We start from the raw sequence: 27,223 nt of genomic DNA on the forward strand, positions 1-27,223 counted from the left end.
TCTTCCTTGCACAGCCAGCTATCACTAACCTCCTCCAGCCCAGCATAACTCAACCTCAAAGCCCGAGAGATTAAATGCAGTGTGCTTTTTAGATTTAGTAGTGTCAGTCAGTGGGGGTAGCACCCTCATCTGAGTCAGCAGGCTTTATGTTCAAGTCCCACTCCAGGGACTTGAGCAAAAAAAAAAAATCTAGGCTGACATTCCAGTGCAGTACTGAGGGAGCCTCCGCTGCACTGTTAGAGGTGCTGTCTTTCGGATGAGATGTTAAACCAAGGCGCCGTCTGCTCTCTCAGGTGGATGTAAAAGATCCCATGGCATTATTTCGAAGAAGAGCAGAGGAGTTATCCCCGGTGTCCTGGCCAATATTTATCCCTCAATCAACATAACAAAAACAGATTATCTGGTCATCACATTGCTGTGTGGGAGAGCTTGCTGTGCGCATATTGGTTGCCGCGGTTCCCACATTACAACAGTGACTACACTTCAAAAAGTACTTCATTGGCTGTAAAGTGCTTTGAGACGTCTGGTGGTCGTGAATGGCGCTATATAAATGCAAGTCAAGGGAATTGTTGTATCACACATATGACCCTAGAGTCCATGGACTCTGGACTATCCACCAATTTCCATTACTCATCGAGTCTCCTCCAGTATGCCAGTTATGATGGCTGCACACACTAAAATGCAGCTTTAGAAATATAGCAATTAGGTGCAGGAGCAGGCCATTCAGCCTTTTGAGCCTGCACCGCAATTCAATAAGATCATGGCTGATCATTCAACCTCAGTACCCCTTTTCCTGCTTTCTCTCCATAACCCTTAATCCCTTTGGCCACAACTAACTCCCTTTTGAATATATCTAACGAACTGGCCTCAACAACTTTCTGCGGTAGAGAATTCCACAGGTTAACCACTCTCTGAATGAAGAAGTTTCTCTTCATCTCTGTCCTAAATGGCTTACCCCTTATTCTTAGACTGTGACCCCTGGTTCTGGAACTCCCCAGCAACGGGAACATTCTTCCTGCCTCTAACCTGTCCAATCCCGTCAGAATTTTATATGTTTCTATGAGATCCCCTCTCATTCTTCTAAACTCCAGTGGATACAAGTCCAGTTGATCCAGTCTCTCCTCATATGTCAGCCCTGCCATCCCAGGAATCAATCTGGTGAACCTTCGCTGTACTCCCTCAATAGCAAGAACGTCCTTCCTCAGATTAGGGGATCAAAACTGAACACAATATTCCAAGTGTGGCCTCACCAAGGCCCTGTATAACTGCAGTAAGACCTCCCTGCTCCTATACTCAAATCCTCTAGCTATGAAGGCCAACATGCCATTTGCCTTCTCCACCACCTGCTGTACCTGTATGCCAAACTTCAATGACTGATGTACCATGACACCCAGGTCTCGCTGCACCTCCCCTTTTCCTAATCGGTCACCATTCAGATAATATGTCTTCCTGTTTTTGCCATCAAAGTGGATAACCTCACATTTATCCACATTATACTACATCTACCATGCATTTGCCCACTCACCTAACCTGTCCAAGTCACCCTGCTGCCTCTTAGCATCCTCCTCACAGCTCTCACACCACCACCCAGCTTAGTGTCATCTGAAAACTTGGAGATACTACATTCAATTCCTTCATCTAAATCATTGATGTATATTGTAAATAGCTGGGATCCCAGCACTGAACCCTGCGGCACCCCACTGGTCACTGCCTGCCATTCTGAAAAGGACCGTTTATTCCGACTCTCTGCTTCCTGGCTGCCAACCAGTTCTCTATCCACGTCAGTACATTACCCCCAATACCATGTGCCTTAATTTTGCACACTAATCTCTTGTGTGGGACCTTGTCAAAAGCCTTTTGAAAGTCCAAATACACCACATCCGCCGGTTCTCCCTTGTCCACTCTACTAGTTACATCCTCAAAAAATTCTAGAAGATTTGTCAAGTATGATTTCCCTTTCATAAATCCATGCTGACTTGGACCGATCCTGTCACCGCTTTCCAAATGCGCTGCTATTTCATCTTTAATAATTAATTCCAACATTTTCCCCATCACCGATGTCAGGCTAACCAGTCTATAATTCCACATTTTCTCTCTCCCTCCTTTTTTAAAAAGTGGGGTTACATTAGCTACCCTTCAATCCATAGGAACTGATCCAGAGTCAATAGAATGTTGGAAAATGATCACCAATACATCCACTATTTCTAGGGCCACTTCCTTAAGTACTCTGTGATGCAGCCTCTCAGGCCCTAAGGATTTATCAGCCTTCAATCCCATCAATTTCCCTAACACAATTTCCTGACTAATAAGGATTTCCTTCAGTTCCTTCTTTTCGCTGGACCCTGGAACCCCTAGTATTTCCGGAAGGTTATTTGTGTCTTCCTTCGTGAAGACAGAACCAAAGTATTTGTTCAATTGGTCTGCCATTTCTTTGTTCCCCATTATAAATTCACCTGATTCTGTCTGCAAAAGACCTACATTGGTCTTCACTAATCTTTTTCTCTTCGCAGTCAGTTTTTATGTTCCCTGCAAGTATCCTCTCATACTTTATTTTCCCCTCCTTGACTTGATTTGGCAGGTGACTGGGTGAAACTAAAGATCTGCTTACATTTACACAGTGCTTTCAACCCAGCAAAATGCTGCACAATTGGGTTTCAGACCTGAGCAGGAGTAGGAGGGAGGATTATGGAGGTGGCCAAGATGCTGTTGAAGAGGTATTCTTTCGAGAAGGCCCTTGAAGTTGGGGAGGGATGTACCAAGATGGACGGATGGAGGGAGGCAGTTCCATAATGTGGGAGCAAAATGGCTGAGAAAGCTCGCAATGGTAGAATGGGAGAGGGGGGGGGGGGGGGGGGGGAGGGAAACCTGCAGTACATTAATGGGAGAGTGGAGGGGGATGCAGGCAGGGTAGAGCAAGGCCTTTGAGGGATTTGCTGATGAGGTCAAGGATTTTGAAATGGATGTGCTGAAGAATGGAGAACCAATGGAAGTTGGCAAGGAGAGGCAAGATAGATATGTGGGACTTTGTGCCTTATAGGATGCGGTCTTTAAGAGTTGGGAGGTTACATAGAGTGCAGCACTGGAGATCACCGAGAAGGGTGTTGGGAAAGTGAAGTCTGGTGGTGACAAAGGTATGGATGAGGGATTTGCTGGTAATGGGGAAAGATAGGAATGAAGATGAATGATGTTTCAGGAGGTGGAAAGAAAGACTTGGATTTATATAGCGCCTTTCACGACCACCGGATGTCCCACAATGCTTTACATCCAATGAAGTACTTTTGAAGTGTAGTCACTGTTGCAATTTAAGAAACACTGCAGCCAATTTTGCACACAGCAACTTCCCACAAACAACAATGTGATGATGACCAGATAATCTATTTTAGTGATGGTAATTAAGGGATAAATATTGGCCCAGGACACTGTGGATAACTCCCCTGCTCTTCTTCGAAATAGTGCCGGGGCATCTTTTACATCCACCTGAGAGCGCAGACGGGGCCTCGGATGAACGTCTCATCTGAAAGACAGCACCTCCGACAGTGCAGCACTCCCTCAGCACTGCACTGGAGCATCAGCCTAGATTTTGTGCTCAAGTGTCTGAAGTGGGACAACCTTCTGACTCAGAGGCAAGAACGCTACCCACTGAGCCACGGCTGACAGTAGGTAGTCTTAGTGATGACTGGATGTGGACTTTGCAGCTCAGCTGGTGGTCAAGCTGAACACTGAGAACATAAGAAATAGGAACAGGAGTCGGCCATACGGCCCCTCGAGCCTGCTCCACCATTCAATAAGATCATGGCTGATCTGATCATGGACACAGCTCCACTTCCCCGCCCGCTCCCCATAACCCCTTATTTCCTTATCGTTTAAGAAACTGTCTATTTCTGTCTTAAATTTATTCAATGTCCCAGCTTCAACAGCTCTCTGAGGCAGCGAATTCCACAGATTTGCAACCCGCAGAGAAGAAATTACTCCTCAGCTCTGTTTTAAATAGACAGCCCCTTATTCTAAGACCGTGCCCTCTAGTTCTAGTCTCCCCCATCAGTGGAAACATCCTCTCTGCATCCACCTTGTCAAGTCCCCTCATAATCTTATGTTTCGATAAGATCACCTCTCATTCTTCTGAATTCTAATGAGTAGAGGCCCAATCTACTCAACCTTTCCTCAAAAGTCAACCCCCTCATCTCCGGAATCAACCTAGTGAACCTTCTTTGAACTGCCTCCAAAGCAAGTATATCCTTTCGTAAATATGGAGATCAAAACTGCACGCAGGTGTAGCCTCACCAATACCCTGTATAGCTGTAGCAAGACTTCCCTGCTTTTATACTCCATCCCCTTTGCAACAAAGGCCAAGATACCATTGGCCTTCCTGATCACTTGCAGTACCTGCATACAATCCTTTTGTGTTTCATGCAGAAGTACGCCCAGGTCCCGCTGTATTGTGGTACTTTGCAATCTTTCTCCATTTAAATAATAACTTGCTCTGTGATTTTTTTCTGCCAAAGTGCATGATCTCACACTTTCCAACATTATACTTCATCTGCCAAATTTTTGCCCACTCACTTAGCCTGTCTATGTCCTTTTGCAGATTTTGTGTGTCCTCCTCACACATTGCTTTTCCTCCCATCTTGGTATCGTCAGCAAACTTGGCTACACTCAGTCCCTATGCTGCAGCCATACTGTGTTAAATGACATAGGATATACAGCACAGAAACAGGCCATTCGGCCCAATCAGCCCATGCTGGCATTTATGCTCCACTCGAGCCTAAATGTTGAACAGCGTAAGCTGCTTATAAAAGACAAAGTTTGTGTATGGGTGTTTGGTCTGTTATAACCAGCTGTCTATAATATCCTGCTGAGATCTGAAAGTGGAAGGACAAAGACGACTAAAGCTTTCTGTACTTTGTGCAGGGTTTTAAAATATTTCAGAACTTTCTAATGTAGCCAGGAACTGTCAGCAGAAAGATACCTGTGTGCTGATGAACACAGCACATGCTGAACTCACGGACAGCTGGTGCAGCAATTGCCGCTCTACTCAGGTACGGGAGTGGGCTGGTTAGGAGGCTCCACAGTGTTTTTTAAAATCAGAGATTAAAGCTTCTTTCACCTAGCAGGATTTAAAAATGCATGACAGAGCCTCCCACTGACTGCTGAAACCGTGCATTGAATGCAAGAGCAGCTGGTGACTTGTTGAGGTGGATGCAAAGGATCCCATGGCACCAATGTTCCCCTTAAATTGCATGTCTGTCTGGAACTCTCGCGCAGGCTGCTCGTCGGCCTTTCAATTGGAATAACCGCGCATATGCCAACATTTAAAGGGGCTGCGCAGTCACTTAAAGGGGCCGCGCACCCAGAAACAGAATTACAGGGAACATTGCATGGCACTATTCAAATAAGAGCAGGAAGTTCTCCCCAGTGCTCTGGCCAAAAACGATTCGCACAACCAACACCACCAAAATAGATCAACTCACGGCTGGTTGTGGGATCTTGCTGACCGCAAATTGGCCGCTACTTCTGCCCACATAACAACAGTGACTGTACATTCAAATGTAATGAATTAGCTACGCAGAATTGAAATGCAGACGATGCGCTAGGGCACTACATGAATGCAAGTTCTTCCTTTCTTTACAAATGTTTCCACTTTTTGTCTGCGAAAAGCAACTATTAATGCCTGTTAAAAAAATTGAAGATTTGAAGCATTGCTTTGGGTTTTGACGATTTGCCCACGTTAATTGATTGTCCACTATACCTGGATCAAATGCTTCCTCTTATTTTTTGGGGGGGCCTTGCGGACCCATCCTAAATTCTACACGAGCGCGGTTTTTGGCTTTAAAAGCCGGTGAGCCAGCTGTGTGGGAGCTGCAGAACATTGTGGGCCGCGCAGCTTAAAAGCAACTTTGCCCATATCTGATTTAAATGCAGCCAACTGTACACAGTCAGCTGGAGAAGTGTCCTTGTGGTGGTTTAACTATTCTCTACTACCTCCTTCACATCCGCCCGCAAAACACAAGCATCCAAAAACAATTCCTTTTAAAAATATTGGAAAGTTCTGAAGTGTTTTAGTGGGAAAGTGCCAAGATACTAAAATTAGTGAACTCTAGTCATTTGAATTCATGGAATCGTACAGCACAGGCGGCCATTGGGCCCATCGGGCCTGTGCCAGCTCTTTGAAAGAGCTATCCAATTGGTCCCACTCCCGCCGCCCTTTCCCCAGACCCCTGCACATTTCTCCTTTTCAAGTATTTATCCAATTCCCTTTGGAAAGTTACTATTGAATCTGCTCCCACCGCCCTTTCAGGCAGCGCGTTCCCGATCACAACAACTCGCTGAATAAACAAAATAATTCTCAATTTCCCCTCTTTTTTTTGGGGCCAATTATCTTAAATCGGTAACCTCTGGTTACCGACCTTTCTGCCAGTGGGAATAGTTTCTTCCCATCTACTCTTATCAAAACCTCTCATAATTTTGAACATTAATCAAACCAATTGCATTTCACACGGAGTTGAATGCGCCCTCTATGCAAGGCAAGGTTAGATCCAATACACCAATGGATGGCAAGTTACTAATTATACCCCTATCAGTAGTGTGATATACGACTTACCTTAGTGCATCTGGACAGGGACATTTGCCATCTAACATGTCACAAACGGCTACTCTGAGAGATTCATGCCGTATGCATTCGTTATAGTTTTTACTGTCTCCAGGATGCCTCTCCTAAAAAGTGTAAATAAGTAAAGATTTTTTTGTTGCAATTTTACAGATAATGCATATATTCAATAATATTTATAACCCTGCACATTTCCCATCCTCTCCAACGTTCCCGTTAGGCTGCAGCTCCTGCACAGCCAGCTCACCGGCTTTTCAAGAGGGGGGCAAAAGTAGACGGTTCAAAAAAGACCAATCGAGGAATTAAAAAGAAAAGTTCTGGGACATGATTGTCACCGGCAGGGCCGGCATTTATTGCCCATCCCCAATTGCCCTTGAGAAGGTGGTGGTGAGCCACCGCCTTGAACTGCTGCAGTCCGTGTGGTGAAGGTGCTCCCACAGTGCTGTTAGGGAGGGGGTTCCAGGATTTTGACCCAGCGACGATGAAGGAATGGTAGATTTGAGAGACTTGGGAGGTGGTGGTGTTCCCATGCTCCTGCTGCCCTTGTCCTTCTAGGTGGCAGAGGTCACGGGTGATGCATGCATTACGGCGGGTGAGTGGGTACCACATGCCAACCCTTGCAAAATGCTCCCATTGAGGAAACAGCAATAAAACCTCATGTGAATTTCACATGTGAAACTAAACCCATCAACTATAAAACGGGATCTTCTCTTTTCGCCCCCTTCACTATTTCCCTCCCTTGCCTCGTGAAGGCGTTAAGTCATTGCTGGAGTTCATTCCAATGGGTAGCAGTTGCCCAGAGTACCTCATCCGTGTGGTTATTATTCACGCACAAGCCTTGATGACGAATGGTGATAGCTTTTCAACTACAACATGCGGCACCAAATAAGATTGTCCCTCAACCCAAGTGCACTTCCAGCAGAGGTCACCGTGCAGTGACCGGAAACGGAAACCCGAGACGATTTTCCCTTTCCCAATACAAGGCATCAAGGCCAATTGTAGCGCCTCGACCACCATCCCCGCCAAGGTAAGCAAAATGGCACAGGAGCTGATTGAAACCAGGAACCAGTCTGTCCTCTACGGCTCAACACCACACCGGATAGACTCACGGACACAATGGGAAGCACAGGATCTGTCAAAACCGCATCGACAGATAGTTTGTCAATCATATAATCATACATCTCAGCTCTCTGGAGATCACCAAAAAACTCAGAAAACACAAGCCCGTTATTACATACAGCACAGAAACAGGCCATTCGGCCCAACTGGTGTATATGCTCCACACGAGCCTCCTCCCACCCTATTTCATCTAACCTCATCAGCACATTCTTCTATTCCTTTCTCCCTTATGTCCATGTCCAACTTCCTCTTAAAAGCAACAGTTTTCATTTAAAAAAATCAAAACTACAAATGTATAAGTAGATCTCAAAGCTTTAACCAATATTAAATGTACTTTAGCTCACCTGTTCAAAACCTGGCTCGTTGTGATATGGGTTCTCAGTCATGAGGGACTGAATGGATATGAGTACAGAAGAGATGCTCTGGGCTGGGCTCCACGCAGGCCCTGTCCATGTCCTTAAAAAATAAAGCGATGCCTTAAAATACAGTAGAAATCTCTTAGAAGACTAGTGTTGACTCAAAAACCATCCCAACATGATGAGTATTCATTCCAATTCCCTTGTTCATGTGCAAAACATCAGCGCACTTTAATGTAGTCTGTGGAATCAGTCTCCAAACATTCCCTTTAAATCGGTCACCAGCACAGGTTTTTAACAGTGCTGCAGGCAGATTTAATCTGGACTTCATCTCCCATATGTGTGTGCAGATGTGTGTGTGTGTGTGTGTGTATATAAATATATATATATATATATCACACGCACTGCATGTCATCGCCATGCTAGCCCCGAAAAAGACCAAACTGTAAACTGCACATCCACACAATAAAATGCACAAATGTTACAGAATTTTGCACCTCTGATGTTAAGTTCCAAATGTTGCCTTGTGCTTGTTAAATTGTACAGCTTTTTTAAGAGCAAGGTCTCTTTCATCTGTGACCCAGGTTCCCAACATTTCTCAGAAAGGTCGAAAAAGCAACTTGCCTAATGACATAAAATAAGGGATGGGGGCTGGAGGTGAATCCCTCAACTAATTTTTGGGTTTGGACTTAGCCCCAAATCAGCCTAGTAGTGTACATATGCAACCCACAACCAGTTACTTTATATGCACTATCCTCTCCTGACTCTGATTTAATCTGTGCGTACCCAAGTATGCTGAGGCACACTTTGCCGTTCCGGTAGAAGTTCGGGTTAAACCGCACCGTGTTGTTTCCAGTTGTCATGAGCTTGACCCTCGGCGGGTGGATGGGATAGTCAGGAGGGCAGCGAAAGAGAAAAAGAAAAAAGCCTCCTTCGTAAGGTGTGTCGAAGGGTCCCGTAATTAGAGCATGGATCTGTAGGCAGAAAAGATAGGATACTTTACTGGGCGTTAACAGACAAGAGAAAAATTCACCCGTGGAATGCTGCACTCCATTATACAGCCCCAATCATATTATTTCCTTATTGCACCAATAGAACATTATAAGTTCCACAACCTTAATCCTCAGCCTCCCTATGCACTTTGCAACTAGTTGACAGGGGCATTTGAGGATAAAGCAGGAAGGATCCGGGTTAGTTTCCCGCTGTGTACCATATTTGCTTGTTGGGGGCATTGTAGCAGAGCCCAGTCTCATCTTGCCTCTTCGATGTTCGTGCACGCGCACGTTCCAGCAAAGGGTCACTGGAGAGCATCAGGAGCAAGACCCTTGGGTGATTTCCCCGCTTCCCGCCCCCACACAAACCCAGGAAGGCCACAGCCTTTTGTAGCAAGCAACTGCCACCCTGGCGGATACCCGATGGGTCAGCACAGACCAGGGACCTCCTGACCTGTAAATCTGAGTGACGCGGTGGGCAGTATCTACAAGCTGATCCATCAAGGCTGCAGCAGTAAATTACATCCCTTAAACACAAGCTGGCTGATGTTTATCTTTATGATATCGTTGGTGTAAAAGTTCAGCTTTGATCTTATTGAATGGCAAAGCAGGATCAAGGGGCCATGTGGCCGACCCCTGCTCCCATTTCTTATATTCTTATGCAATGCAAACTTCTATTAATACGTTCAAAATCTTTCTTTTGCCAATTCACTTAAAATATCAATACATGGATTTAACTCTATTCTACCGGAGCAGTGAATCCAATGCATTAACATTGTACAGAAAAGGCTGGAAATACTCAGCAGGTCAGGAAGCGGAGAGAGAAACAGAATTAAGGTTTCAACTTCTGACGGACGTTGCGTGTGACCAACGGTCTCTCAAAGCTGCACGGCGGCACAGCTCCCTGCCAGTCCCGCACAGGCTGGGACAGTTTTTTCTGATGTTAAATTTTGCACATGCGTGAAACTGTCAACGGGATGCGCAGCCCAAAATAAATTCGGAGAACATTGCTTGTGACCATTTTTCACATCAGTGCAGGACAGCTATTCCACTGTGAAAGGCATCACAGCCAAGCCTCAGCTTATCCTAACTAGAGGTTCACTTGTGCACAGACCTGAAATGCTAACTGTTTATCTCTCCACAGGTGCTGCCCGACCCGCTGAGCATTTCCACTTTGTATTGCAGATTGCCAGCATCCGCAGCCTTTCGCCTTTTGCCATGTAATATTGCCGTTGGTTGGATGCCACATGAAATACTGCACCGTGTAACATGTAACGCATAAGAAATAGGAGCAGGAATAGGCCATTTGGCCCCTCGAGCTCCATTTAATACGATCATGGCTGATCTGATCATGGACTCGGGTCCACTTCCCTGCCCGCTACCCATAACCCTTTGTTCCCTTATCATCTCAGTCTCACCTTAGTCATATCTTGTGGGTCTGGGACAACAAACATCCCCGGAGGTGGCTCTTTGTATATAGACATGATATCCCTGCAGCACACAAAAAAACATTCAATGTTAAACCTGCAACCGAATGGAAGAAAATGACAACTCGCTCAATCATTCTACAACAACTTAAATTTATATAGCGCCCTTAACATATGAAATGTCCCAAGGTGCCTCACAGGAGTATTATGCGATAAAAATTTGACACCAATCCGCAAAAGTAGAAATTAGGGCAGGTGACAAAAGCTTGGTCATAGAGGTAGGTTTTAAGGAGTGTCTTGAAGGAGGAAAGAGAGGTAGAGAGGTGGAGAGGTTTAGGCAGGGAGTTCCAGAGCTTGGGGCCCAGGCAACAGAAGGCACGGCCACCAATGGTTGAGCGATCATAATCAGGGATGCTCAGGAGGGCAGAATTAGAGGAGCGCAGACATCTCGGGGAGGTTCTGTGGCTGGAGGAGATTACAGAGATAGGGAGGGGCGAGGGCCATGGAGGGATCTGAAAATAAGGATGAGAATTTTGAAATCGAGGTGTTGCTTAACCGGAAGCCAATGTAGGTCAGTGGGCACAGGGGGTGATGGGTGAGCGGGACTTGGTGCAAGTTAGGACACGGGTAGCCGAGTTTTGAATTCTAAGAGATGACTTTAAAATTATGAAGGGGATCGTTAGGGTAGACGTAGGTGTTTCCACTTGTGACGGAACCCAAAACTAAGGGCCCTAAATACAAGATACTGATTTCTGCTCTCCCGCCATTTACTCCAACTCTCCTGAAGGCCCCAGCCAGTGTTGAAGTATAATTCCGCAGTCCTTCTGTGCTTTGGCCTTGTGACCAATGCTCCCTTTAAGCTGCGTGACAGCACTCTGTAGGTCCCATGCAGGTGGCTCACCGGCCTTTACAGGGAAAAACCGCGCATGGGCAAAATTCTAAATGGGCCGCAGCCTCCCAAAAAATGAGAGGAAACATTGCTTGTGACCAACATTCCCTCTAAGCCGCACAGCTCTGTGCCGATCCCACACAGCCTTGGACCGGTTTTTCTGATTTTAAATTTTGCACATGTGTGAAACTGTCAATGGGCCGCACACCCGAAATAAATTAGAGGAACATTGCTTGTGACCATTCTTCACATCAGCGCTGGGTGGCTATTCCACCGTGGAAGGCATCACAACCAAGCCTCTGCTTATCCTAACCAGAGCTTCACTTGTGCAATTTCCAGCAGGGATCTCTGGATAGCAATCGGGAGTGGGAACTCTGACCTCTCTCCTTCCTTAGCCTCGAGCCACTGAAGCTCCCTACTGTGGCCCTCGCTGACATTTGCTAGCTCAGCACTTGCCTGATGAACAGAATAGCATCTTTCTGCTCACGGCCTGTGCATTAGCACACAATATTATTTTGAGGAGGGAAAGGTGGAAAAAGAGGATTTCTTCATCACACACTGTGGGATATGTGGAACAGAACATTAAGTTCAAGCCCAGGCTTCAGCAAGGGAACCTAAGAATTAGGAGCAGGAGTGAGCCATTCGGCCCCTTAAGCCTGCTCCGCCATTCAATAAGATCATGGCTGATCTTCGACCTCAATTCCACTTTCCTGCCCGATCGCCATAATCTCTCGATTTCCCCCTAGAGTCCAAAAGTCTATCGATCTCAGCCTTGAATATACTCAACGATTCAGCGCCCACAGCCCTCTGAGGCAGAGAATGCCAAAGATTCACAACCCTCTGAGTGAAGAAATTCCTTCTCATTTCAGTCTTCGAGTATGAGGCCTTCAACTAGGAGTACTGAAAGTCAGATTAAATGTTTTTAAATTCAGTCAGATAACTGGTAAAAACAGGCTTCAAATAATAGTTGAAGTTTTCTCTACCTCCATAGGCATAAATAAGTAAGTTTGATGTTCTCAGCTGTTTGACATGCAGGAGGTTCCCCATTCTCAGATGGCCAACTTTCATAGTTCAACCGAGACAGTTAGCGTCAGCAGGCTCTGAGGTCCATCACAGTCCAGCTCAATCTTATCTGCACCCAAAGTCCACTTTCCAACAGGACTTGTGGGACAGCTACCGGGAACTGGAGCCCGAGTGGATTCAACCGCTGCCTCCCGCTAACTTTAAAAAATGAGGAAACAGTTGTTGCTAAAGCTGTAGGTAGGGCTGGCAAGTTCCCAGCTCGTTGGAATTTGCAGACACACCCAAGCTGGTGAACTGAGTAAGGAACAGGCACAGAAAGAATTAGCACAAAACACAAGGCACCGCATTGAGAATTTCACTGAACATCCGCTGTCCCCACCCAAAGGTCAACCCAATCTTACAATTTGACAAGAAAGGGTCACCAATTGACATTAATGTTAACATTAAGCAAAATAATTTTCATAGAATGATGCAACGCAGAAGGCCATTCAGCCCATCGTGTCCGTACCAGCTCTTATTGAGCTATCCAATTAGTCCAACTCGGCTCTTTCCCCATAACTCCTGTTTTGTTTAGGATCATGTTGACAACATTGTTGGAGAAATTAGTTACTTAACCTGAGTGCAAGGTGTGCTAACAGACAGCTGAAACAAGAGAATAGGAATACACACACCACAAACTCTGCTCCCTCACCACCGACTCCATCCCCCAGCCCTGCCCCTCCCTCTGGCAGAATCAACTGTTTGTCCCACAGCTGAGCTTCAAACCCTACATCCCATCCAACACCAAAACTGCTCACCTCCACGCTGTCAGCAGCCCATGTCACACCTCCACCAAAGGCTTTATCCACACTTTTGTCAGTTCTACTCTTGATTTTCCCCAAAGCAGCCTCCTCCCAGCTTCAACTCCTCCACCCTTCATAAACGCCAACCCATCCAAAAATCAGACGTCCAGATCCTGTCCCACGCTAATTACCTCTCGTCTATTAGAACATAAGAAATAGGAGCAGGAGTAGGCCATACGGCCCCTCGAGCCTGCTCCGCCACCTAATATGATCATGGCTGATCCAATCATGCACTCAGGTCCACTTCCCTGCCTGCTCTCCAAAGCCCCTTATTGTTTAAGAAACTGTCTATTTCTGTCTTAAATTTATTCAATGTCCCAGCTTCCACAGCTCTCTGAGGCAGCGAATTCCACAGATTTACAACTCTCGGAGAAGAAATGTCCTCATCTCAGTTTTAAATGGGCGGCCCCTTATTCTAAGATTATGCTTTCTAGTTCTAGTCTCCCCCATCAGTGGAAACATCCTCTCTGCATCCACCTTGTCAAGCCCCCTCATAATCTTATATGTTTCGATAAGATCACCTCATTCTTCTGAATTCCAATGAGTAGCGGCCCAACCTACTCAACCTTTCCTCATAAGTCAACCCCCTCATCCTCAGAACCAACCGTGAACCTTCTCTGAACTGCCTCCAAAGCAAGTATATCTTTCGTAAATATGGAAACCAAAACTGCACGCAGTATTCCAGGTATGGCCTAATCAATACCTTATATTGTCCCCTGTCCTTGATGACCTAAACTGGTTCCCTGTCCCCAACGCAAAGAATTTATGATCTCCATCCCCATCTTCAAGTCTCTTCATGGCCTCATCCCATCTTATCTTTCACCTCCTCCAGCCTTATATACCCTCCCGCACCCTTTAGTCCCTCTATCCCATAGGTGGTACAGCCTGCAGCAACCCGAGCTCCATACTCCTGCAACTCTCCTCGACTTCTCACTCCACCTTCAAAGACCACTTTGAAACCCATCCTTTCCACCAAGCTCCCAGCTCTCCCATTATGGCCCAGTGCCCATTTTGTTTTATATTTTCTCCTCTTAACACTTTGGGACGTTCTTCTATGTGAAAGATGTGGTAGTTATGGGGTACGGTAGCATAGTGGTTATGTTACTGGACTAATGGTCCAGAGACACGAGTTCAAATTCCACCACGGCAGCTGGGGAATTTAAATTGAGTTCATTAAATAAATCTGGAATGGTGAAAAGTTAGTCATGGAATTCGGGAAGGAAATCTGCTATAGGTCTGGTTTATATGTGACTCCAGACCCACAGCAATGTGGTTGACTCTTAACTGCCCTCTGAAATGGCCCAGCGAGGCACTCAGTTGTTCCAAATCGCTACAAAGCACCATCAAGAAAGTGGCTCACCACCACTACCATCCCATGAACAAACAAAGAAAAATCATAGCACGTTGTTAACTCAGTGGTCTTGCTCGGTCAGGCAGAGCAATCCCTTCAAGTGAGCCCCGTAGTGGAGATTCGCAGGTTAGAAAAGCATGGCAATCCTTAATTCCTCGACAGACTCTTGACACAAAGGGGCAGTCCTTGAACTGTGTCACCGTTTCAAGTGGGAAAAGTCACCACTTCACTTATGCGTGAAGTTATCACAATGAAAATGCTGAACGTCTGTCCCAGCCAAACTCCCTGCCAAGGGATGGTGCCACCTTTAAGGCAGAATAGGACGAATGGGAAAAAAATATTCAGGAGAGAAAGAGAAGGGGAGAAACTGCATACTGCCGAATGTAGCAAAGCCCACAGGTAGATATAAATGTTTCAGCCCCAGGGCAGCCTATGAGATTTCTGACCTATTGATCAGAATATAATTCCACTACATTCTGACTTTAATTTTTCAATGGGCAATGGCTGGGGAAGCTTCAGGGGCATTCACAGAGCTCTCGGTTTCAAAGTTGCAGTGTAAAGATTTGGGTTTATGCCAGGCATTTGGCCTCACTGCTCACAGGGAGGACCGTCGTAATAAAAGGGCAGCACCGCATCCAAGGGGAGCCACTTCAGGCACAAGCAAACAGAGGAGAAGTTTAGCAACGGCTCAAGTTGCCCCGGTCTTTCCTCACTCACCACCCAAGGACTGGTTACGCAGCAAATGCCACATGAGGCAAGTTCAAGCAGGGATTGGTGGATAGGCTTGGGAGTGGTGTAGCATTAGAAAGATGAGGTTCGAATCACTGATCAAGTTCAACTCCATTTTCATTGCTTGGAATTCAGTGATTTGTTTTTTTAACCAATGCTCCATTTCCCTGAAAGAAATGAAAACCATTGAGTCTCAAAGCTATAAATTCTCGATCTGAGTGACTCAGCTTACTTTACTGTAACACTGGAAAATTCCTAGTCGGATATGCGTTGGCAGCAATAAGTAAAGAAGGTTCCATAGAATCATAGAACAGTACAGCACAGAAGGCCATTCGGCCCATCGAGTCTGCGCCGGCTGTTTCGAAGAGCGATTCAGTTAGTCCCACTCCCCCCACTCTTTCCCCAAATCACGGCAATTTTTTCTCCTTCCAGTATGTGTCCATTCCCTTTTGAAAGCTACTAGTGAATCTGCCTCCACCTCGCTATCAGGCAGCGCATTCTAAATCCTTACCACTCGCTGCATAAAAAAGATTTTCCTCGTGTCGCCTCGAGTTCTTTTGCCAATTGCCTTAAATCTGTGCCCTCTGGTTATTGACCCTTCAACCACTGGAAACTGTTTCTCTTTATTTACTTGTTATTTAATCTACCTATAACTTAAACTACATCAAGTAATTAGTTTAAAAAAACAAAAAATATAGGCTAAGTTGATCAGATAACGAACTTTAAATAAATTAATAAAACAAGGTGACCTATTTACTGCAGCTTACAGGGCAGAACAATAGCAGCCTCACATCAGATCGGAGGTTTGCATTTACTGCAACCTCATAATAAAGTACCTCAGAAATTCGAAAGCCAATGACAGACCCAACAGCGGAACAGATAATGGGTCCCTTATTAAAACCCCGAGTCCAGCTCCCCCGCCCACTACGCTTTTGAGCAACACAGAACACACAAGGTCCTCAACTTCAACCTCCAGTCTGTGCTGATTTAGCTGATCTCGGCTGTACTTCCGCAGCAGGTCGGGGTGAGGGCAAAGATGGTCCAAATGAGGCAGCTCAGCCACTCTGCATCACTGCCTATGGGCCATTGCTGCAACTAAAGTGTTGGAGATGAGGTGAGAAGAGGATCAAGCTCACCCGTGATGGCTCCGATAGTCGAATTTCTCACCAATGCTCATGGTCTCATTTCACCCCTGAAGTTGTGTTCTTGGCAAGGATGCTGGATGATCACCAGCACACAGAAACAGCACATACTGAGATTCTCATCCTTGTTTACAAATCCCTCCACGGCGTCGCGTCTCCCTATCACTAATCTCCTTCAGCTTCACAACCCCCTCTCTTCCCCCCTATCATCATCATCAAATTCTGGCCTCTTGAGCATCTCTGATTATAATCGCTCCACCATCAGTGGCTGTGCCTTCAGCTGCCTGGGTCCTAAGCTCTGGAACTCCCTCCCTAAACCTCTCCACCTCTCTTTCCTCCTTTAAGACACTTCTTAAAACCTACCTCTGACCAAACCTTTGGTCATCTACCGTAATTTCTTATGTGGCTGTGTCAAATTTATTTTTTTGTCTTACAACACTCCTGTGAAGCTCTATGGGATGTTTTACTACATTAAAGGCACTATATAAATACAACTTGTTGTTGTTGAGGGGAGAAAAGCTGGAATTTACAAAACCCAAATCCTCGATCCACACCTTAAACATTCACTCCCTCCATCACCGGCACACCGTGGTTGCAATGTGTACCATCTACAAGATGCACTACAGCCACTCGCCAAGGCTTCTTCGGCAGCACCTCCCAAACCCACGACCTCTACCACCTAGAAGGACAAGGGTAGCAGGCGCATGGGAACACCACCACCTCCACGTTCCATATCGGCCGTTTCTTCATCGTCGCTGGGTCACAATCCTGGAACTCCCTCCCGAACAGCACTGTGGGAGCACCTTCACCACACGACTGCAGCAGTTCAAGGCGGCAGCTCACCACCACCTTCTCAAGGGGCAATTAGGGATGGGCAATAAATGCCGGCCTTGCCAGCGACGCCCACATCCCAGGAAGGCCTGACAGGGTAGATACCGAGAAGCTGTTTATCCTGGCTGGAGAGTCCAGAACTAAAAGTCACAATCTCAGGATAAGGGGTCAGCCATTTAGGATTGAGGATAAATATTGGTCAGGACACTTAAAGGAAAATTGGACTATGACATTGAGCTGCATTGTTGTCTGTTTTGGGATCATTGTGCAAATTCATTGTGTAACCAGTGACGGCCAATTTATGCACAGCAAGCTCTCCAAAACAGTGAAAGCGTTAATGACCAGACAATCTGTATATATATATATATATATATATTTTTTTTTTAAAGTGATGTTGGCTGAGGAATAAATATTGTCCAGGACACCGGGGATAACTCCCCTGCTCTTCTTCGAAATAATGCCATGGGATCTTTTACATCCACCGAGAGAGCGGACGGGGCTTCAGTTTAACGACTCATCTGAAAGACGGCACCGCTGACAGTGCAGCACTCCCTCAGTACTGTACTGGGAGCGACAGCTTAGGTTAATGCGCTCAAGTCTCTGAAGTGGGGCCTGAACCCACAACCTTCGGACGAGGCGACACTGCCACCCACTAAGCCACGGCTGATCTGGTAAATAACATAAGAAATAGGAGGAGTAGGCCATATATGCCCTCGAGCCTGCTCTGCCATTCAATAAGATCATGGCTGAACTTGTAAGTCAAATCAACTCCATTTTCCCACCCTATCCCCATATTGCTTGATTCCCTTAGTGCCCAAAAATCACACAATCTCAGTCTTGAATATACTGAATGATTGAGCATCCATGGCTCTTTGGGGTAGAAGATTCCAAAGATTCAACACCGAGTGAAGAAATTTCTCTTCATCTCAATCCTAAATGGCTGACCCCTTATCCTGAGATTGTGACTTAGTTCTGGACTCTCCAGCCAGGATAAACAGCTTCTCGGTATCTACCCTGTCAGGCGGCCGTCTTAGAATTTGACACATTTTAATGAGATCGCCTCTCATTTTTCTACACTCGAGAATACAGGCCCAATCTATCCAATCTCTCTTCCTAGAACAGCCCGATCATCCCAGGAATCAATCTAGTGAACCTCTGTGGCACTCCCTCTGTGGCAAGTATATCCTTCCTTAGGTGCAAAGTACTCCAGGTGTGGTCTCACCAGGGCCCTATATAATTGCAGCAAGACTTCTTTACTCTTATACCCCCAGCCCCTGGCAATGAAGGACAACATACTATTTGCCTACTAATTGCTTGCTGTACCTGCATGTTCTGTGTCTGTGATTCGTGCACAAGGACCTATGAATCCCTCTGAATATCAATATTTAATAGTCTCACCTTTTTTTTTAAATTCTGGTTTTCCATTCTTCCCACCAAAGTGGATAAGTTCACATTTCCACACATTAAACTACATCTGCCACCTCCTTGCCCAATCACTTAATTGGTCTATATCCCATTGCAGCCTCTCTGTGTTCTCCTCACAACTTACTTTCCCACCTAGCTTTGTACTGTCAGCAAACTTTGATGCATTACACTCGACCCCTTCATTTAAGTCATTGATTGTAAATAGCTGAGGCCCAAGCACTAATCCTTGTGGCACCCCACTAGTTACACCCTGCCATCCCAAAACTTACCATTTATTCCTACTCTCCATTTGCTGCCTGTTAACCAATCCTCAAACATTACCCCCAATCCCACGTGCCCTAATCTTGGTGTGCTGAGCCCATCTACCCCCCCCCCCCCCTCCCACCACCCCACCTCCCTCCCCACTCTGTGCTAAACCAAAAGCAAAGATCCCCTAGTGATCATTTAAACAACTGTCGAGGCTAACAGACCTGTGGAACTGATTGCATAGGACACCGAACAATATTCACCAGGTTGATCTGCATAAATATCAGATCTCGCCAAGGCCTTTCGTGTACCCTACAAACCACACAAGGAACGCTTCAGTTGATACATAATCTAAAAACTGTATTTTCTTGTGGCTTTGTTTGAATAAGGAAATAGCTTGCTGCGGACGTTTCTTAAAAAGTAACCCCGAGTCATTTATTGGGGCAGCAACATTAATCCCACAGAATGTCCAAATTAATCATTACCACGGCTCAATTTTAAAATTTGTCCTTCGTGTTCAAACCCTTTCATAGCCTCGTCCCTCTCTATCTTTCCCACTTTACAACAGTGACTGCACTCCAAAAGTACTTCATTGGCTGTAAAGTGCTTTGAGACGTCTGGTGGTCGTGAAAGGTGCTATAAAAATCCAAGCCTGCCTTTCTTTATTTCTGTAACCTCCTCTAGCTCTACAACCAATGTTCCCAGTAAGCCGCACATTGTTCTGCGCAGCAGCTTCTTTTAATGCGCGGCCCCGTTAAATGTCTGTGCATGCGCAGTGTTTACAACGGACAAGCCGGTGAGCAGCCTGCACAGGACCTTTTGCATCGCTGAGTGGCCGCACACGCAGCTTAGCGGGAACATTACCATCAACCCTCCGAGATCTCTGCACCCCTCCAATTCTGGCCTCTTGTGCATCCCCGATTTTAATCGGTCCACAATTGGCAGCCGTGCCTTCAGCTGCCTGGGCCCCAAGCTCTGGAATTTAGGGAACGGTAGCACAGTGGTTATGTTACTGGACCAGTAATGCAGAGGCCTGGACTATTGATCCGGAGACACAAGTTCAAATCCCATCACGGCAGCTGGGGAAGTTAAATTCAGTTAATTAAATAAATCTGGAATTAAAAAGCTAGTATCAGTAATGGTGACAAACTACTGGATTGTCAGAACAACCCATCTGGTTCACTAATGTCCTTTAGGGAAGGAAATCTGCGTCCTTACCCGGTCTGGGCCTGCATGTGACTCCAGACCCACAGCAATGTGGTTGACTCTTAACTGCCCTCTGCAATGGCCCAGCGAGACACTACAAGAAACAAGAATAATAAAACCGGAGACACCACCCAGCATCTACCTTGGCACCGGCTTCGGACAAGACAATGGCACATCCAGCCCAGTCGACCCTGCTAACATCTAGACTTGTGCTAAAATTGGGAGAGCTGAACCACAGACTAGTCAAGCAACAGCCTGACATAGTCATACTCACACAATCATACCTTTCGGCCAATGTCCCAGACTCCTCCATCACCATCCCTGGGTGTGACCTGTCCCACCTGCAGGACAGACCCACCCGAGGTGGCGGCACATTGGTATACAGTCGGGAGGGAGTGGCTCTGGGAGTCCTCAACATTGACTCCGGACCCCATGAAGTCTCAAGGCTTCAGGCCAAACCGCCCTCCCTCGGCTGATGAATCAGTACTCCTCCCTGTTGAACACCAATTGAAGCATTGAGGATAGTAAGGGCACAGAATTTACTCGGGGGGGTGGGGCGGTAAGACTTCAATGTCCATCACCAAAAGTGACTCAGTAACACCACTACTGACTGAGCCCTGAAGGACATAGCTGCCAGACTGGGCCTGCAGCAAGTGGTGAGAGATCCAACACAAGGGAAAAATCTACTTGACCTCGTCCTCACCAATCTATCTGTCGTAGATGCATCTGTCCATGACAGCATTGGTAGCAGTGATCATTGTGCAGTCGTTGTGGAGACGAAGTCCCGTCTTCCGTTTTGGTTTCCTTATTTACAAAAGGATATACTTGCTTTGGAGGCAGTTCAGAGAAGGTTCACTAGGTTGATTCCGGAGATGAGGGGGTTAACTTATGAGGAAAGGTTGAATAGGTTAGGCCTCTACTCATTGGAATTCAGAAGAATGAGAGGTGATCTTATCGAAACGTATAAGATTATGAGGGGGCTTGACAAGGTGAATGCAGAGAGGACGTTTCCACTAATGGGGGAGACTAGAACTAGAGGGCACGATCTTAGAATAAGGGGCCGCCCATTTAAAACTGAGACGAGGAGAAATTTCTTCTCTCAGAGGGTTGTACATCTGTGCAATTCGCTGCCTCAGAGTACTGTGGAAGCTGGGACATTGAATAAATTTAAGATATAGACAGACAGTTTCTTAAACGATAAGGGAATAAGGGGTTATGGGGAGCGGGCGGGAATGTGGAGCTGAGTCCATGATCGGATCAGCCATGATCTTTATTGAATGGCGGAGCAGGCTCGAGGGGCCATATGGCCTACTCCTGCTCCTATTGTTTATGTTCTTATGTTCACACTGAGGACACCCTCCATCGTGTTGTGCTGCACTACCACCGTGCTAAATGGGATAGATTCAGAACAGATCTAGCAGCTCAAAACTGGGCATCCATGAGGCGTTGTGGGCCATCAGCAGCAGCAGAATTGTATTCCACCACAATCTGTAACCTCATGGACCGGCATATTCCTCACGCTACCATTACCATCAAGCCAGTGGACCAACCCTGGTTCAATAAGGAGTGTAGAAGAGCATGCCAGGAGCAGCACCAGGCAGGCGTACCTAAAAATGAGGTATCAACCTGGGGAAGCTGCAACACAGGACTACATGAATGCTACGCAGCAGAAGCAGCATGCTATAGACAGAGCGAAGCAATCCCATAATCAATGGATCACATCAAAGCTTTGCAGTCCTGCCACATCCAGTTGTGAATGGTGGTGGACAATTAAACAACTAACGGGAGGAGGCTCCATAAATATCCCCATCCTCAATGATTGTGGAGCCCAGCACGTGAGTGCAAAATACAAGGCTGAAGCGTTTGCAACCATCTTCAGACAGAAGTGCCGAGTAGAAGATCTATATCGGCCTCCTCCTGAGGTCCCCACCATCACAGCCAATTCGATTCACTCCACGTGATATCAAGAAACGACTGAGTGCACTGGATACAGCAAAGGCTATGGGCCCCGACAACATCCCGGCTGTCGTTCTGCAGAACTAGCCGTGCCTCTAGCCAAGCTGTTCCAGTACAGTCTCAACATCGGCATCTGCCTGACAATGTGGAAAACTGTCCGGGTATGTCCTGGACAAATCCAATCCGGCCAATTACACCCCCCGCCCATCAGTCTACGCTCAATCAGCAGCAAAGTGATGGAAGATATCGTCGACAGTGCTATCAAGTGCCACTTATTCACCAATAACCTGCTCACCAGGGCCACTTGGCTCCAGACCTCATTACAGCTTTGGTCCAAACATGGACAAAAGAGCTGAATTCCAGAGGTGAGGCGAGAGTGATTGCCCTTGACATCAAGGCAGCATCTGATCGAATGTGGCATCAAGGAGCCCGAGTATAATTGAAGGAAATGGGAATCAGGGGAAAAACTCTCCACTGGCTGGAGTCGCTGGAGAAATATCATCAACGATGTCTCCGCAAGATCCTGCAAATCCCCTGGGAGGACAGACGCACCAACGTTAGCGTCCTCGACCAGGCCAACATCGAAGCACTAACCACACTTGACCAGCTCCGCTGGGCAGGCCACATAGTTCGCATGCCAGACACGAGGCTCCCAAAGCAAGCGCTCTACTCGGAATTCCTTCACGGCAAACGAGCCAAAGGCGGGCAGAGGAAACGTTATAAGGACACCCTCAAAGCCTCCCTGATAAAGTGCAACATCCCCACTGACACCTGGGAGTCCCTGGCCAAGTGGAGGAAGTGCATCTGGGAGGGCGCTGAGCACCTCGAGTCTCATCGCCGAGAGCATGCAGAAATCAAGTGCAGGCAAACCTGTCCCACCCACCCTTACCCTCAACAGCTATCTGTCCCACCTGTGACAGGGACTGTGGTTCTCATATTGGACTGTTCAGCCACCTAAAGACTCATTTTTAGAGCGGAAGCAAGTTTTCCTCGATTCCGAGGGACTGCCTATGATGATGATGATGACGACGACCTAGCACAAAGGAAGATGGTTGTGGTGGTTGGAGGTCAATCATCACAGGACATTGCTGCAGGAGTTCCTCAGGGCAGTGTCCTAGGCCCAACCATCTTCAGCTGTTTCATCAATGATCTTTCCTCCATCATAAGGTGGGGATGTTCGCTGATGATTGCACAGTGTTCAGTTCCATTCGCAACCCCTCAGATAATGGAGCAGTCCATGCCTGCATGCAGCAAGACCTGCACAACATTCAGGCTTGGGCTGATAAGTGGCAAGTAACATTCGCACCACACAAGTGCCAGGCAATGACTACCTCCAACAAGCGAGAGTCTGACCACCGACCCTTGATATTCAAAGGCATTACCATCGCCAAATCCCCAACAAGCAACATCCTGGGGGTCACCATTGACCAGAAACCTAACTAGACCAGCCACATAAATACTGTGGCTACAAGAGCAGGTCAGAGGCTGGGTATTCTGCAGCGAGTGTCTCACCTCCTGACTCCCCAAAGCCTTTCCAGCATCTACAAGGCACAAGTCAGGAGTGTGATGGAATACTCTCCACTTGCCTGGATGAGTGCAGCTCCAACAACACTCAAGAAGCTCGACATTATCCAGGACAAAGCAGCCGCTTGATCGTCACCCCATCCACCACCTTCACTCCCTCCACCACCGACGCACCGTGGCTGCAGTGCGTACCATCTACAAGATGCACTGCAGCAACTCGCCAAGGCTTCTTCGGCTACACAACCCAAACCCGCGACCTCTACCGCCTAGAAGGACAAGGGCAGCAGGCGCATGGGAACACCATCACCACCACGTTCCCCTCCAATTTACACACCATCCGGACTTGGAAATATATCGACTGTTCCTTCATCGTCACTGGGTCAAAATCCTGGAACTCCCTCCCGAAGAGCATTGTCTCTCTCTGCCCCGCACCCACTCCAGTCTCGCTCTCTCTCTCTCTCTCTCTTCCTGCCCGTCCCAGTTTCTCTCTCTCTCCCTCCCCACCAGTCACTCACACTCACACTCTCTCTCTCCCCCTCTCACTCCCCTATCACACTCACGCTCTCTCTCTCCCCCTCTCACTCACGCTCGCACTCTCTCCCCCTCCCCCACGCACTCTCTCCCCCTCCCCCACGCACTCTCTCCCCTCCCCCACGCACTCTCTCCCCCTCCCCCACGCACTCTCTCCCCCTCCCCCACGCACTCTCTCCCCCTCCCCCACGCACTCTCTCCCCCTCCCCCACGCACTCTCTCCCCCTCCCCCCCGCACTCTCTCTCTCTCCCTCCCCCACACTCTCTCTCTCTCTCCCCCACACTCTCTCTCTCTCCCCCACACTCTCTCTCTCTCTCCCACACTCTCTCTCTCCCCCACACTCTCTCTCTCTCTCTCCCCCACACTCTCTCTCTCTCTCCCCCACACTCTCTCTCTCTCTCTCCCACACTCTCTCTCTCTCTCCCCCACACTCTCTCTCTCTCCCCCACACTCTCTCTCTCTCCCCCACACTCTCTCTCTCTCTCCCCCACACTCTCTCTCTCTCTCCCCCACACTCTCTCTCTCTCTCCCCCACACTCTCTCTCTCTCTCCCCCACACTCTCTCTCTCTCTCCCCCACACTCTCTCTCTCTCTCCCCCACACTCTCTCTCTCTCTCCCCCACACTCTCTCCTCTCTTCTCCCCCACACTCTCTCTCTCTCTCCCCCCCACACTCTCTCTCTCTCTCTCTCCCCCACACTCTCTCTCTCTCTCTCCCCACACACTCTCTCTCTCTCTCTCTCTCTCTCCCCCACACTCTCTCACTCTCTCTCTCCCCCACACTCTCTCTCTCTCCCCACACTCTCTCTCTCTCCCCCACACTCTCTCTCTCTCCCCCACACTCTCTCTCTCTCCCCCACACTCTCTCTCACCCCCCACACTCTCTCTCTCTCTCTCTCCCCCACACTCTCTCTCTCTCTCCCCCACACTCTCTCTCCCCCTCTCACTCACACTCTCTCTCTTCCCCCACTCTCTCTCTCTTCCCACACTCTCTCTCTCTCTCTCTCTCTCTCCCCCACACTCTCTCTCTCTCTCTCCCCCACACTCTCTCTCTCTCTCTCCCCCACACTCTCTCTCTCTCTCTCTCCCCCACACTCTCTCTCTCTCTCCTCCCCCACACTCTCTCACTCTCTCTCCCCCTCTCACTCTCTCTCCCCCTCTCACTCTCTCTCCCCCTCTCACTCTCTCTCCCCCTCTCACTCTCTCTCCCCCTCTCACTCTCTCTCCCCCTCTCACTCTCTCTCCCCCTCTCACTCTCTCCCCCTCTCACTCTCTCTCCCCCTCTCACTCTCTCTCCCCCTCTCACTCACACCCTCTCTCCCCCTCACTCACACACTCCCTCTCCCCCTCCCCTCACTCACACCCTCTCTCACACCTTCTCTCACACCCCCTCTCACACCCCTCTCACACCCTCTCTCACACACCCTCACTCACACCCTCACTCACACCCTCTCCCCCTCTCTTCCTCCCCCCCCACCACCCAACTCCCGCCCCACTCCCTCCCTCGCTCACTCTCTCCTCCCGCCCCACTCCCTCCCTCCACCCACTCTCTCCTCCCGCCCCACTCCCTCCCTCCACCCACTCACTCCCACCCTCCCTCCACTCCCTCTCTACCCTCCCACCACCCACTCCCTCTCTACCCTCCCTCCCCCCACCCACTCTACCCTCCCTCCCACCACCCACTCCCTCTCTACCCTCCCTCCCCCCACCCACTCCCTCGCTACCCTCCCTCCCCCCACCCCACTCCCTCGCTACCCTCCCTCCCCCCCACCCACTCCCTCGCTACCCTCCCTCCCCCCCACCCACTCCCTCGCTACCCACCCTCCCCCCCACCCACTCCCTCGCTACCCACCCACTTGCACCCACTCTCCCCCCAACCCACTCCCTCGCAACCCACCCACTTGCACCCACTCTCCCCCCCCACCCACTCCTTCGCTACCCACCCCCTCGCTACCCACCATCCCATCCCCTCGCTACCCACCCTCCACCCACTTCCTACCCTCCACTCCCTCTCTACCCTTTCTTCCCCCACCCACTCCCTCTCTACCCTCCCTCCCCCCCCCCACCCACCCACCCACTCCCCCTCTACTCTCCATCCACCCACTCCCTCTCTACCTACCCCCTCTCTACGCTCCCTCCCCCCACCCACTCCCTCCCCCCACCCACTCCCTCCCTCTCTACCCCCCCTCCCCCCACCCACTCCCTCCCTCTCTACCCCCCCTCCCCCTCTACCCCCCTCCCGCCACCCACTCCCTCTCTACCCTCCCTCCACCCACTCCCTCTCTACCCGCACTCCCCCTACCCCCTCTCTACCCTCCCTCCCGCCACCCACTCCCTCTCTACCCTCCCTCCACCCACTCCCTCTCTACCCACCCCACCCAATCCCTCGCTACCCTCCCTCCCCCACCACCCAATCCCTCGCTACCCACCCACTCCCTCTCTACCCACCCCACCCAATCCCTCGCTACCCTCCCTCCCCCACCACCCAATCCCTCGCTACCCACCCACTCCCTCTCTACCCCCCCTCCCCACCCCCTCCCTCTCTACCCTCCCCCTCTCTCTACCCTACCAACCACCCCCCCCACCACCCATCCCCTCTCTCTACCCTACCAACCCCCCCCCACCCATCCCCTCTCTCTACCCTACCCACTCCCTCTCTACTCTCCCCCCCACCCACTCCCTCTCTACCCACCCCCCCACCCACTCCCTCTCTACCCACCCTATCTCCACGCACTCCTCCCTCTCACTCCCTCTCTACACTCCCTTCTCCCCCACCCCCTTCACTCCTTCTCTCCCACCCCCTTCACTCCTTCTCTCCCCCCCACCACACCCTTCTCTCCCCCCCACCACACCCTTCTCTCCCCCCCACACCCGCAACACTCCCTCTCTCACTCCTCCCCACCCACCGGGTTTTACCGTTTGATGCGGAGCAGGCAGGGCTGTGAGGGTTTCTCGCTGTCCCAGTCGGTGCTGAGGCTCGGGTCCCACGAGGTGGCGTGCAGTTGGCTGAGGAGGCCGCTGGGGACCGGG

General features: G+C 48.8%; 1 protein-coding gene across 2 annotated transcripts in view; it reads right to left on the reverse strand.

Moving 5' to 3' along the window:
- ube2z (ubiquitin-conjugating enzyme E2Z) overlaps nucleotides 1-27,223 on the reverse strand; it is a 40,832-nt gene that overhangs the window by 11,897 nt on the left and 1,712 nt on the right. Inside the window, exons 1-5 of one of the 2 annotated variants that reach the window (XM_070864553.1) lie at nucleotides 27,110-27,217; nucleotides 10,490-10,562; nucleotides 8,866-9,053; nucleotides 8,068-8,179; nucleotides 6,599-6,711 (exon numbers count right to left, since the gene is read on the reverse strand). In XM_070864553.1, coding sequence (XP_070720654.1) covers nucleotides 6,599-6,711; nucleotides 8,068-8,179; nucleotides 8,866-9,053; nucleotides 10,490-10,555 — 479 coding nt within the window. In that variant the 5' untranslated portion in view covers nucleotides 10,556-10,562; nucleotides 27,110-27,217. Of the gene's footprint in view, nucleotides 1-6,598; nucleotides 6,712-8,067; nucleotides 8,180-8,865; nucleotides 9,054-10,489; nucleotides 10,563-27,109; nucleotides 27,218-27,223 lie in introns of those variants that run through there. The other variant, XM_070864554.1, reaches the window with a different exon arrangement.

The sequence above is a fragment of the Pristiophorus japonicus genome, chromosome 21, assembly GCF_044704955.1.
Source record: "Pristiophorus japonicus isolate sPriJap1 chromosome 21, sPriJap1.hap1, whole genome shotgun sequence".
Lineage (NCBI taxonomy): Eukaryota > Metazoa > Chordata > Chondrichthyes > Pristiophoridae > Pristiophorus > Pristiophorus japonicus.